This window comes from Cricetulus griseus, chromosome 2 (assembly GCF_003668045.3).
Source record: "Cricetulus griseus strain 17A/GY chromosome 2, alternate assembly CriGri-PICRH-1.0, whole genome shotgun sequence".
Taxonomy (NCBI): domain Eukaryota; kingdom Metazoa; phylum Chordata; class Mammalia; order Rodentia; family Cricetidae; genus Cricetulus; species Cricetulus griseus.
This window is the reverse complement of record NC_048595.1, coordinates 269,504,145-269,517,405: the sequence shown is the minus strand read 5'-3', so window position 1 is coordinate 269,517,405 and position 13,261 is coordinate 269,504,145. Positions and strand designations below refer to the sequence as shown.

General features: G+C 41.0%; 1 protein-coding gene across 5 annotated transcripts in view; it reads left to right on the top strand.

The window, feature by feature from the left end:
* The first annotated feature begins 368 nt into the window (after positions 1–368).
* Bclaf1 (BCL2 associated transcription factor 1) overlaps positions 369–13,261 on the top strand; it is a 35,281-nt gene continuing 22,388 nt past the window's right edge. For all 5 annotated transcript variants that reach the window (XR_003482607.2, XM_027401925.2, XM_027401922.2 and 2 more), the window contains exons 1-3: positions 369–522; positions 9,332–9,392; positions 12,792–12,905. Coding sequence is in view for 4 of the 5 variants with exons in the window: in XM_027401925.2 (XP_027257726.1) it covers positions 12,802–12,905 (104 nt within the window). In the remaining variant the exon portion in view is untranslated. The remainder of the gene's footprint in view (positions 523–9,331; positions 9,393–12,791; positions 12,906–13,261) is intronic.

Below are 13,261 nucleotides of genomic sequence, written 5' to 3'. Positions count from 1 at the left end.
CGGGGGCCGGCCGGGTCTGCGGACAGAGCTGCGTCGGCTTTGCGGTCTCCCCCTCAGTGAAACGGCTTCTGGCGTCCTCTAGACGGGCCAGGCCAGCTAACTGCTCTAGGGGCTCCTCAAAAGGAGGCCGAGTCACCGGCGGGGCGGCCACGAAGTCCCACTCCGCGGCCCTACCCGACCCCCTTCCCCTCCTTCATCCGCCGCAGCTCGGGCGCGGACGCGCGATACCCGCCGCAAGGCGAGCCCAACACGTCTTCGCGCGAGATCAGCCACGCGACTTCCCAGAAAGCTTAGGGCGACGTCGCCACAGCGGTTCCAGAGCCGCGCCTGGGCGGAAGGGTGGGAGGGGCCCGCCTCGTTATTTAGCGGCGCTGAAGGCCACGCCCCAAGTCGGAAGTGACGGAGCCGAGCTAGCGCGTCGAGGCCACCTCTATGGTTTTGCCTCGCCTTCTGGAGTCGGGAAATGGCCGCTGTGTAGTTACGACGGAGGCAGATCCCGGGAACTGTGCTTCGACGTGTCAGGTAGGCCTCGCGCTGAGTCCAGGTGACTCGGGAGAGCCGTGGAGACCGGGCGGTTGGGCACTGGCAACTCTTGGGTGCCTGGTGACGGATCGGCGGCCAGAGGAGCCTGGGAGAGACCCTGCGCCGTTATTTGTGCGTTTGCTCTTCAGTTACTGGGGTTTTTTTTTTGTTTTTTTTCACGGCGCCGGGGGCCGCGGCGGTGGGGGATGGGGAGCCGCGCGAACCGCGGGCAGGGCTGCGGACCTGGCTCGGGTCCGGAGACCCGGCGGCCTCCCCGTGCGCGTGCGCAAACTGCCTCTCCGCCCTTCCCCCACCCCCGCGGCCGGGGCTCCTGCGCGCGCCCGACCTCGGGTTCTGCGCAGGCGTGCTCTTTTCCTTTCTTCCCCCTGCCTATGGCAACGCAACGCAACGCAACGCGGCCGCGTGTGTGCGTTCGCCTCGGTGCCGGCTTGTCGTTGGCCCTGGGCGGGGGGAGGTGTCTGTTCCTCCCGGCCTGGCTTTTGGGGGCTTGGATGAAATAACGGTGACGGGCGACAAAGTCAGGCGTTGCGGTTAAGCCGCCTTCCTCGCCTCTCGGGTACATATCAGTTCAGGCCCGGTTTAAATTATCAGATCGAGGCTGGGCCTCTGTTGTTTGTAACCGACCGCCCAGCACCTGGGTGTTGGCGGGAAAGTTTTTTTTTTTTTTTCTTCTTTAGTGTGAATCGTTTTGGTTTCCTAGCAACTCACTGTTTTGGACAACCGTTCACTTTTGACTGTAACAGTCGGTGCCTAGTTACTGTTTTCGAGCGTGAGATTTGGGTCTTAACGGGCGCGTCTGAGAAGGGTCCTTCCTTTCTCCTGAAACATACGAGCGCTGTCCTACCTTTGTGGTTAAGTTGTTGGCTTTCCTTAGGACATTTACTCAGGACATGGCAGTGGTGATCGGTGGGGGTAGAAGTTGTAACTTCGTCGTCCAGTGCTGACCTCGAACTCGCAGCTAATCTGCCTTAGCTTCGGAAATGATGGGGCAACAGTTTTGTGCCACTACTTCGGGTCCCTTTTGAGTTTTAAGATTTTTTTTTTTCTTGGCCTGTGGAGTGGCCAGAATATTGAATCTGTGTATCCCAAACTAGCCTCTTGAGCTCAGTGGCTTCTAACCACGGGTCCTCCATGTATTTATGTGTTTGGGTTATAGACGAGCAAAACCTGGTTTATCTAATCAAAGTCGGGGATCAGGGCCGGGCGGTGGTGGCGCACGCCTTTAACACAGCGCTTGGGAGTCAGAGGCAGGCTGGTCTACAGAGCAAGTTCTAGGACTGTTACACAGTGAAATCCTTTACCGGAAAACCAAAATTTGGGGATCAGTACTGCCTACATAATTTTTATTTTTCTACTAGAATTGAAAAGGAAATTGAAAACAAATGCACCTAAAACTGATGAAAACCATTAGTCACTTCAGACTTACAGACTGCTGCCACAAATATTTGTTTAAAATGGAAACGCATACCCAAAGTTTCTTGTCCTCAATTTTCACTCAAGATAGCTCTTACTGGAATAGTTGGGGTGCTGTTAGGCAATGAAGACCTTTACATAGAAAAGACTTACTAGTTTATTTGCATTTTTTGTGTGATCCTAACCAAATTCAGGGTATGGTGGTGGGAAGTGTGTTCCTAAATAGTCCATAGAAAAATGCTGAGATTTCCTGTGTGTTATTGTTTTGTTTAAAAAGAAGAAAAGAGAAATTGCTGAGACAGACATATTGACTATAAGTTTATTATAAGGCCCGGTAGAATGGGTAGACTAAGAAGAGGAACAGGGTAATGGCTGACCGCCATGGCCGGTCGCCATAGAGAGACAGAGCGGGGAAACAGAGAGGGGACAGAGAGAGAGAGAGAGAGAGAGAGAGAGAGAGAGAGAGAGAGAGAGAGAGAGCGTAAAGGTGCAGGGGCCTATCTTTTAAAGGGGTCCTCTGCACCTGTGTGCAGACTTCTTTCCCATGGAACCTAGGGCTGACCAGGGTTCTGCCTGAGTGGATTCCACCAGGTAACAGGGGCAGGCCAGCATAATGCCTGAACCTTTCATTCCCACCTCTACTTATTATTAAAAAAAGGTGGGGTGTTTAGACATGGCAGGTTAAGGAATAAGGGCGTCGAATTCTTAAGACTGCTTCCTGCTGACGTGGGGGGCGTTGACCATCTTTGGGGGACCCGAGAAGGTTGGGGTGCTGCCACGTCCTGGGGAAGCTGGTTGTTTCATTGTAGTCCAGGCTGTATGGAACTCCCTGGCGCCTCTTAGACCTGGCAAGATGTTGACAGAGCAGAAGACAAGGTTGAGTTTAGAAAAAATTTTTTCTTAGGTCCTGTCACTTGAGGGGAAGATTGTAAGATGAGGGAGGGGTTCCCGAGGAGTCCCAAGATGAGTGAAGGGAATTTGGGACCGGGGAAAGGTTGAATATTACCTGGAGTGAATCTGACCTGTTTGGATCTGATTCGGCTCCCTGGAACTTACAAGAATCCTTAGAGTTTGTGGAAACATAAGTATTAGACACATTAGTAGCATATTCATGTTAGAAGCAACTTGGCTAAAAGCATTACCATTTTAAAACAGACAGATTTTTTTGACAATGAAAAGTATCATAATCTTGACCTTGTAGTTATGATCATATAGTGGTATTGTTGAACTTTACTATGAACAGTAGCATGAGAAATAGAGAAATCAGGAACATATTTTATTCTTTTTAAATGTCTTAACTCATTTTATCATCACTTAAGCCTTTTTATCCTCAGGCCTTTATAACTACATTCTCAGACTTTCATACATCTTAGACTTTCCTATCTTTATAGATACACCCTAAAATACCTGTTACTGGAATCTGTTTTGCTTTAAGTTAGCAAGACTATCAGTCGTCAAAAGCATCAGAGTTCTTGAGAAGGATAAGATTTTACCTGAATCAATGATTAAAGAATAACAGAGACTTGCCAGCAGGCTGCATGGACAGCCATCCCCAAGGTCCTCCATCCATAGTAGTGGGCTGCAGGATATCTGCCTTTTTGCTGATAACTTGTGACCTGTGGATTATAGACTTTGGGAAGACTTGCCTACCGTTGGCCCAAGCAACGCCGGGAAAGTCGATTCCGTTGTCCTCTTGTCCAAGGTCTGGAATACTTTGTAGTAGTTGAGGCGAAGGGCAGGGTTGCTCAGTAACCAGCGTTGTCACTGACTCGAGATGAAGTTTCTTCAGTGCCCATCAATCTTGGAGGAAATGGGGTGGGCCAGCAGCTGGCCTATCTCTTTGTTATAAAAAGCTTTTTAACAAAACATTTTAAATGCCATATTCTCTAGATCTCTGAGCATTTGAGGGCTGTCTGCTTAGTATCTTAGCAGTTAAGTTTGCCTTTAGTTAGAGAAAAATTCCTTTTTGTAATAAAAGATGTACCTTTGTAAACAGCTTACAGGATAGACTGAGTGGTATAAATATTTTGTTAGTTTGAAATAGACCTTTATGATTTTTAAACTTTTATCATCATTTAAAGATACATGAGTTAAATTTAAGTTGTATAGATTTAGCTTATATTTTAAGTATAGTTTAATTATACCTTTATGACCTTAAATGTTTACCATCATTTAAAGATATATAGCAATTTAGAAATATGAGACTTAGTATAGTTTAGTTTAAATTGTATATAAGCTAGATAAGTATAAAATTAAATTACAGGTACAAAGACAAGCAGGACTGGATAATAGTAAAGGAGAACCAGAATGTAATCTCTGATCCGTACATTTTAGCAAACAGACAGGAGATTTAAAGGGACAGAGTAGATTTAAACAGAGGGCCCTGGAAAGGCACCTTATTTAGTAAACAAGCCATGAACAACAGAGCCAGTGAAAGAAGAAAAAGACAAAAATAAAATAAAAAGCAAAAAGATCTGGCTGACAGACAGGTTTGCTGGCAAAGAACATTGGAGCTGGGCGTGCCTACAGGTAGGTCACATGACCAAAACGGGTGTGAACTGCTGTGTGGGTGCTGGGAATTGGACCTGGGTCCTCTGGAAGAGCAGGCAGTGCTCCTAACCATCGAGCCATCTCTCCATCTCCATGGAATTTTTAAAATTAAATTTTTTTTTTTTTGAGACAGGGTTTCTCTGTGGCTTTGGAGGCTGTCCTGGAACTAGCTCTTGTAGACCAGGCTGGTCTTAAACTCACAGAGATCCACCTGCCTCTGCCTCCCGACTGCTGGGATTAAAGGCATGTGCCACCAATGCCCAGCTGAGACCCTGTTTCAAAACCCCCTGTGATCTGGTCAGTTATGTTTACTAATTTTCAGAATTTTGTGTTTTGTTTAATGTTTTTTTTTGTCCGTTCTGTGAAGCATTTTAAACTTCCAAATATTAAGCATTTCTAGAATGACTTTTATAGAATACTTGTTAATGCTATATTGAAAACATAGGAGTACTCTGAAACAGATGTTTTGAAGTAAATTTATGGATAGCTTGCAGAAAACCTGTGACAAGACTAACCAGTAATGCTAATGCCTGAGCACACACCATGTGTGCTTAGCCTTTTCTATTCATTATTTAGCTATAAAGTTGTAAATACTTTATTTCATACTTATAGGAATTAAAGATTGAAAGAGATTAACTTACCTAATCTTTCATTAAAGAGATTAATTTACCTAATCTTTCTTTTAAGGAGTGAACCTAATATACATATATATATATATTACAGTGTATTTTTCAGATTTTAAAAGATGTGAATGAGTCCCAGGATGCTAAATAAAAACTTAGTTTAAATAATGTTTGAAATCAGCCGGTAGTGCACACCTTTAGTCCCAGCACTCAGTAGAGGTAGGTGGATTTCTGTGAGTTGAGGCTAGCCTGCTCTATAGAACTAGTTCCAGGACAGTCAAGGCTATACAGAAGAAACCCTATCTCACAAAAAACAAAAAAGTTTGAAATCCTAAGGCAAAGAATGTACTTTGAGCAGCTTTACCTTAGGGTATTTTTTTTTTTTAATTTTGTTTTGAGACAGGTGTAATTGAATAGCTCTGCTTAATCTAGAACTTGCTTTATAGACTGAGCTGGCCTTGAACTTGCTGAAATGCTCTTGTCCCTGCCTCCTGAGTGCTGGGACAAGAGACTGGGTTTATAGATTGTGATACCATGCCTAGATCAATGATATGTCTGTCTGTCTATCTACCTATCTAATCTATCTTGTCCTAGATCAATGATCTGTCTAACTACCTACCTGCTTACCTACCTATTTCAAGATAGTCCAGGCTGACCCTCACTTGTATGTACTTGTGCCTCCCAAATGTTGTGATTAAAACTTGTGTCACTAAGCTTGATGAACATTTTCTTTAATCACTGTTTTTTCTCCAGTCTTATACATAAAAAAAGGTCTAAGATATTTTTTTTTAAAGTTTCAGTCCTTTTTTTTTAAAGATTTTATTTATCAAGTATACAATCTTCTGCCGGCTTGCCAGCAGAGGGCACAAGATCCCATTCAAGGTGGTTGTGAGCCACCATGTGGTTGCTGGGAATTGAACTCAGGACCTCTGGAAGAACAGTCAGTGCTCTTAACCGATGAGCCATCTCTCCAGCCCAGGTTCTAAGATATTTATGGATTTGATTTAATTAAACTAACATTTTTTTTTTTTTTTTTGAGACAGGGCTTCTCTGTGTAGCCCTGGCTGTCCTGGAATTCACTCTGTAGGCTGGCCTTGAACTCTGGCCTGTCTCTGCTTCCCAAGTGCTGGGATTAACTTCGCTGCTGCCACCACCACCAGCAGCAGGCATGAGTTTATATTTAAAGACATAACATGAATTAAATAGATCATGAGGCAACTTATTCTCTGTTTACAATTGGAGTCTTTAATAGGCAACATTGGTTGAAGTAAAGGGAAGGTTGGCATTTTAAAATTTGATACTTGAGTTTTAAAGGCAAAGGCATTTGTTAGTGTAGTCAACAAAACACAGGCTTTGAGGTCTGTAATTCAGTCAAATTCTGGGTGAAATTTTTTTATAGTCTGTGACTGTGTACCCTAAAAACCACAAACACCTTTTTTGTTCCCAACATGTCTGTCTCCCAGATTCTTAAGTATCAAGCTGTTAGAATTTGGGGTCTCCATCAGATTTTCTTAGTTTCATATTCTGTGTACTCTACATCCCAAACAAATATGTGGATGTTGTTGAGTATAATTTGACACCAAATTCTAGATATACCCCCCTTTGCTACCATCTTGCCTAGATAACTATTATGTTTAAATTTGAACTTTTCTAGGTTATTGTCCTCTACACAGCAGCCATCTTAAAATGTAGATAATTATGACTCTCCTCTAAACCTCTAGGAATTTCCCAGTGGAGTTAGAGTCAGGGTTGGTGGAATGGCTGTTCTGTATAGTGCTTGCTTGGTATGCTTTTCTTGGACCTTAAAATATCATGATTTGGAGTGAAGAGGCTTGGCAGTTGAGTCTATGAATACACAGATAAAATTAGCTGTTTGGAAATGTTTAGGCCAAATGTTAGCAAAAATTTCTAGCGGTGAAATCAGTGATAATGACTTAAGTCAGAATCAAGTTTTATTTGTAATTTGTAGTACATGCATATATGAGTATGGTTGTGCATGCCTGTGTGTAATGGGTGTGGTTTGTGGTTGACATTGGGTGTCTTTGTCTGTTGCTCACGATTTTATATTATTTTCTAAGATAGGGTATCTCACTGAATTTAAGAGTTCACCAGTTCTCTAGGTTGACTTGGAAGTGATCTCCTGAAGCTCCTGTCTGCCTCCTAGCCCTCAGATGACAGGTGTGCATCACTGCCATACTAGCTTTTTATGCGGGTGCTGGAATCCAACCTCAAGGAAAGTGCTAAACCAGCAAGGACTTCAAACTCTCCTACCACCCTAGCATTAGGATGAAGTTTTCACAGAAACTGATTTAGAAAGTTAACTTTTTCTCAAACTTTAGAAATACAGTTTTGTGCCAAAGCCCACTTGGGTTTTTGGTTTCACTGCTTTCTGAATCTTCCCACTTGGAGAGCAAAGCCTATTTATGGGATGATATTATTGATTGACACATTTAATTGTATTATTTCTTTGTAAAAATAATGTATTTTTAAATTTGATCATTATGTAGTAAGATTCATAGATTTTTATTTTAGTATATATTGTCTCAAATTTATGTGCTGGCCTTTTTTTTTGTTTGTTTGTTTTTTTTTTTTTTTTGGTTTTTCGAGACAGGGTTTCTCTGTGGCTTTGGAGGCTGTCCTGAAACTAGCTCTTGTAGACCAGGCTGGTCTCGAACTCACAGAGATCCGCCTGCCTCTGCCTCCCGAGTGCTGGGATTAAAGTAGTGTACCACCAACGCCCTGCATGTGCTGGCCTCTTAAAAACAGTTATATATTCTTTAGTTTACTTTATGTTCTGGTGTGGGTGTTGGTACAGGCCTTTAATTCCAACACTTTGGAGGCAGAGGCAGGCAGGTCTCTGAGTTCAAGGCCAGCCTGGTCTACACAGTGGGTCCAGGATGGCCAGGGTTACAAAGAGAAACTCTACCTTCAAAACCCAAAATCAAACAACCAATCCCTCTCCCCCCAAAAAGAAAGAATCTGAGCAGTTTTTTGTTCTGGTGGTTTTGGACTTGCACATTTAACTGATAATTTCTGAATGCTATTCACAAAGTTGTAACCTTTCAGTATTGATAAGTAATGCATATCATTAAATTTACTTACATAGTAATGGCCAATTAGCTTAGGAGTATTGATTCCCTATAGATTTGTGTCATTGCTTCTTAGATGGTTAGTCTGATACTTGTATAAGAATGTTTTTGGCATAAGTTACTGTGGTTGCAGTTGAAGGAATTTTTAGTTTTAAGAAGATAAGCAGAGCTGGACTGTGGTGGCTCACGCCATTAATCCCAGCACTCAGGATGCAGAGGCAGGTGGATCTCTGAGTCCCAGGACAGCCAACGCTACACAGAGAAACCCTATCTTGAAGATCAAAAAAAAAAAAAAAAAAAATTGAGCAGAGCATCAAGCTGTTGTAGATGATAGAAAATACAGCATTATGAATATTGACTATAGGCTACTTACATGCTAAGATGTTTTCATAATGCAAAATGATTTTGAGATCTTTCTGATGCAATGACCTTTTTTCCCTAAAGGACAGCTACAATTAGAAATCAGGTATCAGTTACATGATACTTTGCTGCATTGTGTAGAAAGTTTTGTTTTTGATAGTTGTGCAGGATTTCATGTAGTTTAGGAGCTTGGAACTCACAGTGTGACTGCGAATGGACTTAAACTGATTCTCTTGCCTTCTTGCCCTAATTTGTGGGTTATATGTGTTACTGTTGTTTCATGTTTTGTCCACATGTAGGTCTGCACCAGATTTGTGCTTGGTGCTTTTGGAGGCTGGAAGAGGGTGTCACACCTCTTGAAACTGGTGGTTGTGAACCACCATGTGGGTTCTGAGAATTGAACAGTTCTCTGGTATAGCAGCCAGTGTTCTTAACTAATGAGCTGTTGCTCCATAGCTCAGGGTAACCTCAAAATCGCCATTCTCCTGCTTAGATTTGCAAGTGCTAGGATTATTTCCCATCATGATCAGCTTAGTTAAATTGTTATAATAAAAGTTTACTGTTTCCTAAGTCAGGCAAGGTGCATGCCTGTAATTTCAGTGCTTAAGAGGCCAGAGTGGATGTTTGGGCTACACAATTTATTGCTACTCCTAATACATGTATTATAAGCAGTGCATGTCTAGTTTACCATAAACTTACTCTTTTGCTAGGAATTTGAATTTAGACTTTAATTTCTCATCACATTCTCTACAGAAAGAATCTTGGCAGTAGCTTAAAGACATCACTGACTTCTGGATCCTGCATAAAGCCCAAGGTAAATGACATTCATGTTCTATAGGTTTTACTTTTGACTTGAAAAAATTGGCTGCCAACATGAATCACATGAAGTGATTGTTGTAAACTGGCTTTCGAGATACAGCTCAAGAAAGAAGTAGTGTACTTGCCTAACATGGCAAATCCCTAGTGCTACCAAACAAAGTTGTCTGGAATGATTTATTTTCGGGGATGGGGGGGTGGGGGTGGGTGGGGTGGGAGGTGTTTTCTATAAGCTCAGATTTTTGAGTTAGTTTTAGGAAATTTTGTTTTCATTTTTCCATTGTATGTTACCTTTTTCTACTTCTATAAATGCGGTTTTCCAAGACTTAGGACACAAAATGCCATTTAAACACAAAAGGAAAGCACCACCCACCTTGGGTTTTGAGACAGTCTTGTTCTGTAGCCCTGACAGATAACCCAGTGTTGAGTGAAACTCCTTTCTTGAAACAGGGTCTTTCCTTCCCTCCCTCCTTTCCCATCCTAGCTGGCCTAGAACTCACTATGTAGACCACGCTAGCCTTGAATTCACAGGAAGGATCCACCTGTCTTTGCCTATCAAGGATTGGGTTAAAGGCCTGTGTCATCATGTTTGGCTCAACTTACTGTCTTCTGTAATGTACTCTAGTACTGTTTTATAATAACAACAAAGTCTTAAAATCAGTCCCCTCAAAATTATTTAATGAGAGTTAAGATTTAAATATACAAGAATTGCATGCTTTTACAAGATTAGAAAATTCAGTTTTATGGACATGATTACTTACTTTGAATAATAAGTTAGAGATTTGTAAAGTTACACAATTGAACCTTGACTAACATTGAACTCGTGGTTGGTGAGATGGTTTAACAGTAAAAACACTTGGTGTGCTGGGATTAAAGGCATGAGCCACCAATGTCTGGCTTAAAAATACATTCCTCTTTGAGAGGACATGCATTCAATTTCCAGCACCCACTACCTGTAACTCTAGTTTTCAAAGACTTGACACCTTTGAGATGTCTTGACACCTTTGACACCATGCCTTAATGGGTACTAGGCATGCTTGTGACCACATATGAAGGCAAATCATCCATATACATAAAACAAATTTAAATAAATGAGCTTGGTTTTCCATTTTCCTCTAGGTGCTGGGAAACAAACCCAGTGCCTTGTACGTGCTGAGCAATTATGTGCTTAGTTCTTTTATTTTCCTCTAAGGATTGAACTAGAACCTAATGCTTGCCAAGCATGTACTCTACTGCAGACCTGTTTGTATCACTAACCCTCTTTTTTTTTTTTTTCTTTCTCTGTTTTTGGGCTTACTAAGAGCTCAGGCTGGTCTTGCATTCACATTATCTTGGTTAGGCTCTGAACTTGATACTTTTGCTTCAGCCTTCTAAGTAGCTAAGAGTGTAGGTCTGCCACCTGGGCTAGTAGCTACATAGATAGTTTAAAAATTTTGTAGTAGTTTGAAAAAGTGTGTAGACCATATAGCTTAGAAATAATTAAAAAAATTTAAAAAGTCACTTGCATGTAATTGCTTAGATAAATTTTTATATCATAAAATATATGCAAGTTAAGATTTATGAACACAATGCATGGGTTCATTTGATTTTGAGAAATATAAAGAAATATAGCCTGGCCTAATGGTTGTGGTGTTGCACACTTTTAAAGCCCAACAATCAGGAGGCAGAAGTAGGCATATCTCTGAGTTCGAGGCTAGCCTGGTGTAGGAGTGAGTTCCAGGACAGCCAAAGTAACACAGAAAAACCCTGTTTCAAACACACATACACACACACATACATACATACATACATACATACATACACACACACACACACACACACACACACACACACACACACACAGGTGTAGCATTAGATAGTGATTTCATTAACTCCTAATACATACTATAATGATTTCATAACTAGTTTCTGTTGCTGTTGTTAGCTCAAGTGTAGTGAGTAGCAATTTAACAATGTAGATGTCTTCATGTGAGCAGTTTTTCTTCAATAAATTTTCTGTTGTGTTTTGTGCAGCATGCAACATATACCTATGTAATGTGCCAATTTTGTTATAGTATAAGGCTTTTGGTCAACAGTATTTAAGGTTTGGAACAGTCAGTTTGGTTGTATGTGGAAGTTTGACTGCCTGGGGGTTAGTGTCCAGGATGTCTATTGTTTAGGGTTAAACTTAACATGGCAAAAAATAGGTTTAAAAGGCTAAGACTATATTTGTGTGTGTGTGCACTCATGTGTGTTTTCCTTCTGAATCAGTGAAAAAAATGTGGCATTTGTTATGTACATGCACTGATTTAACATTTTTTATTTTTGAGGAAAAGCACATTTTTATAGATCAGTAATATCTCTGATTTCTGTATCTAGTGAGGTCTGATTATATCAGTATCTAGAAAAACTAGGATTCTGAAGCCCAACTCCCTCTCCCCCAGGGTTTCAGTATAATAGCCCTAAGCTGTTCTATTTGTAGACCAGGCTGGTCTTGAACTTAGAGATCTGACTGCCTCTACTGGGATTAACAGTATGAGTCACTATGCCTGGCTTTTTTTTGTTTTTGTTTTATTTTGTTTATTTATTTTTTTCTCTGTTATGGTCCTAGCTGTGCTGAAACTCACTCTGGGGCCCTGATTGTCCTGGGATTCACAAAGATCCATCTGCCTCTCTCTCCCAAGTGCTGGGATTAAAGGCATGGGCCACCACCACCAAAAAGAAAGAGAAAAAAGAAACACAAAACACTACCACAAAAACACAAATCAAAATAAATAAGCAAAAGTCTATTAAGACAAAACAAAAAAAAGTAGCCAGACAAAGCAAAATGAGACAAAAAGTCTGTACTGTAGACTCTACGGAAATGTTCTTGTTCATTTTGTGTTGGTCAGGTTTTCTCTGGGTATGGGGCATACCCTGAAGTGTGGTTAATAAACCCACTGGGACTCCTTTGGAGAACATTGATTTTCCTTTCCTAGGCGTTTGCAGATAGCTTCTTGGTTAGGTTTACAACTCCCCCCGTAGTGCTGGGCCCCCACCTCTAGTCTGTATTGTGACATTAGTATGTTCTATTTTCAGGTTTCTTTTCTGCAATACTTATATAATTTTATCTTTTTGCAGGTGAGCTAGGTATATTGGGTATGGAAAAACATCTAACAACTTTTGACTGATACTGTACTGCTCTTTCTGACTTCTGTAGTTGGTGGCTTTGCATTGAGGCACATAGGTGTTCAGTTCAAGAACTATGTATATGGTATCTGTTATGTAAGTGAAAATTTATTTAGGGATAATCGGTCTGCTTTATAAGTATTCATTTGTAAAGAGTAATGATTGTAAAAGTACTGCTCGTATCAGGGAATAAATATCAAAATAATCTTTATCTGTATTGATTTAACCTATTTCTCTTTCATTTGATTAGGAGAGAAGAAATGGGCCGCTCTAATTCTAGATCACATTCTTCAAGATCAAAGTCTAGATCACAGTCTAGTTCTAGGTCAAGATCAAGATCACATTCTAGAAAGAAGAGATACAGGTGAATTAATGGTTTCTGGCGCTTTTACTAATGAAATAGTAGCTAATAATTAGGGTCTGCTGTGTACTGACAGATATACTGCTAACTCCATTAATGTGTTTCATTCTCAGTAAAAACTCCATGGATTGGATTTGTTATTCTTATTTAGAGTTGAGATTGAGCATTGTCTAAATTATAACCTATTTACCAACTATGACTCAAGATCTGAGGTTCTTACTATACTGTGCTAATACATGATAAACATCTTTGTATTTTTTCCATGTTAAGATGAACTGGATACTTTAAGAATTCTTTGGCACTGAATCATATGTTTTCTGATTTTTCCTTTTGAATCTGATTCTTTAAAGGCTAATTTC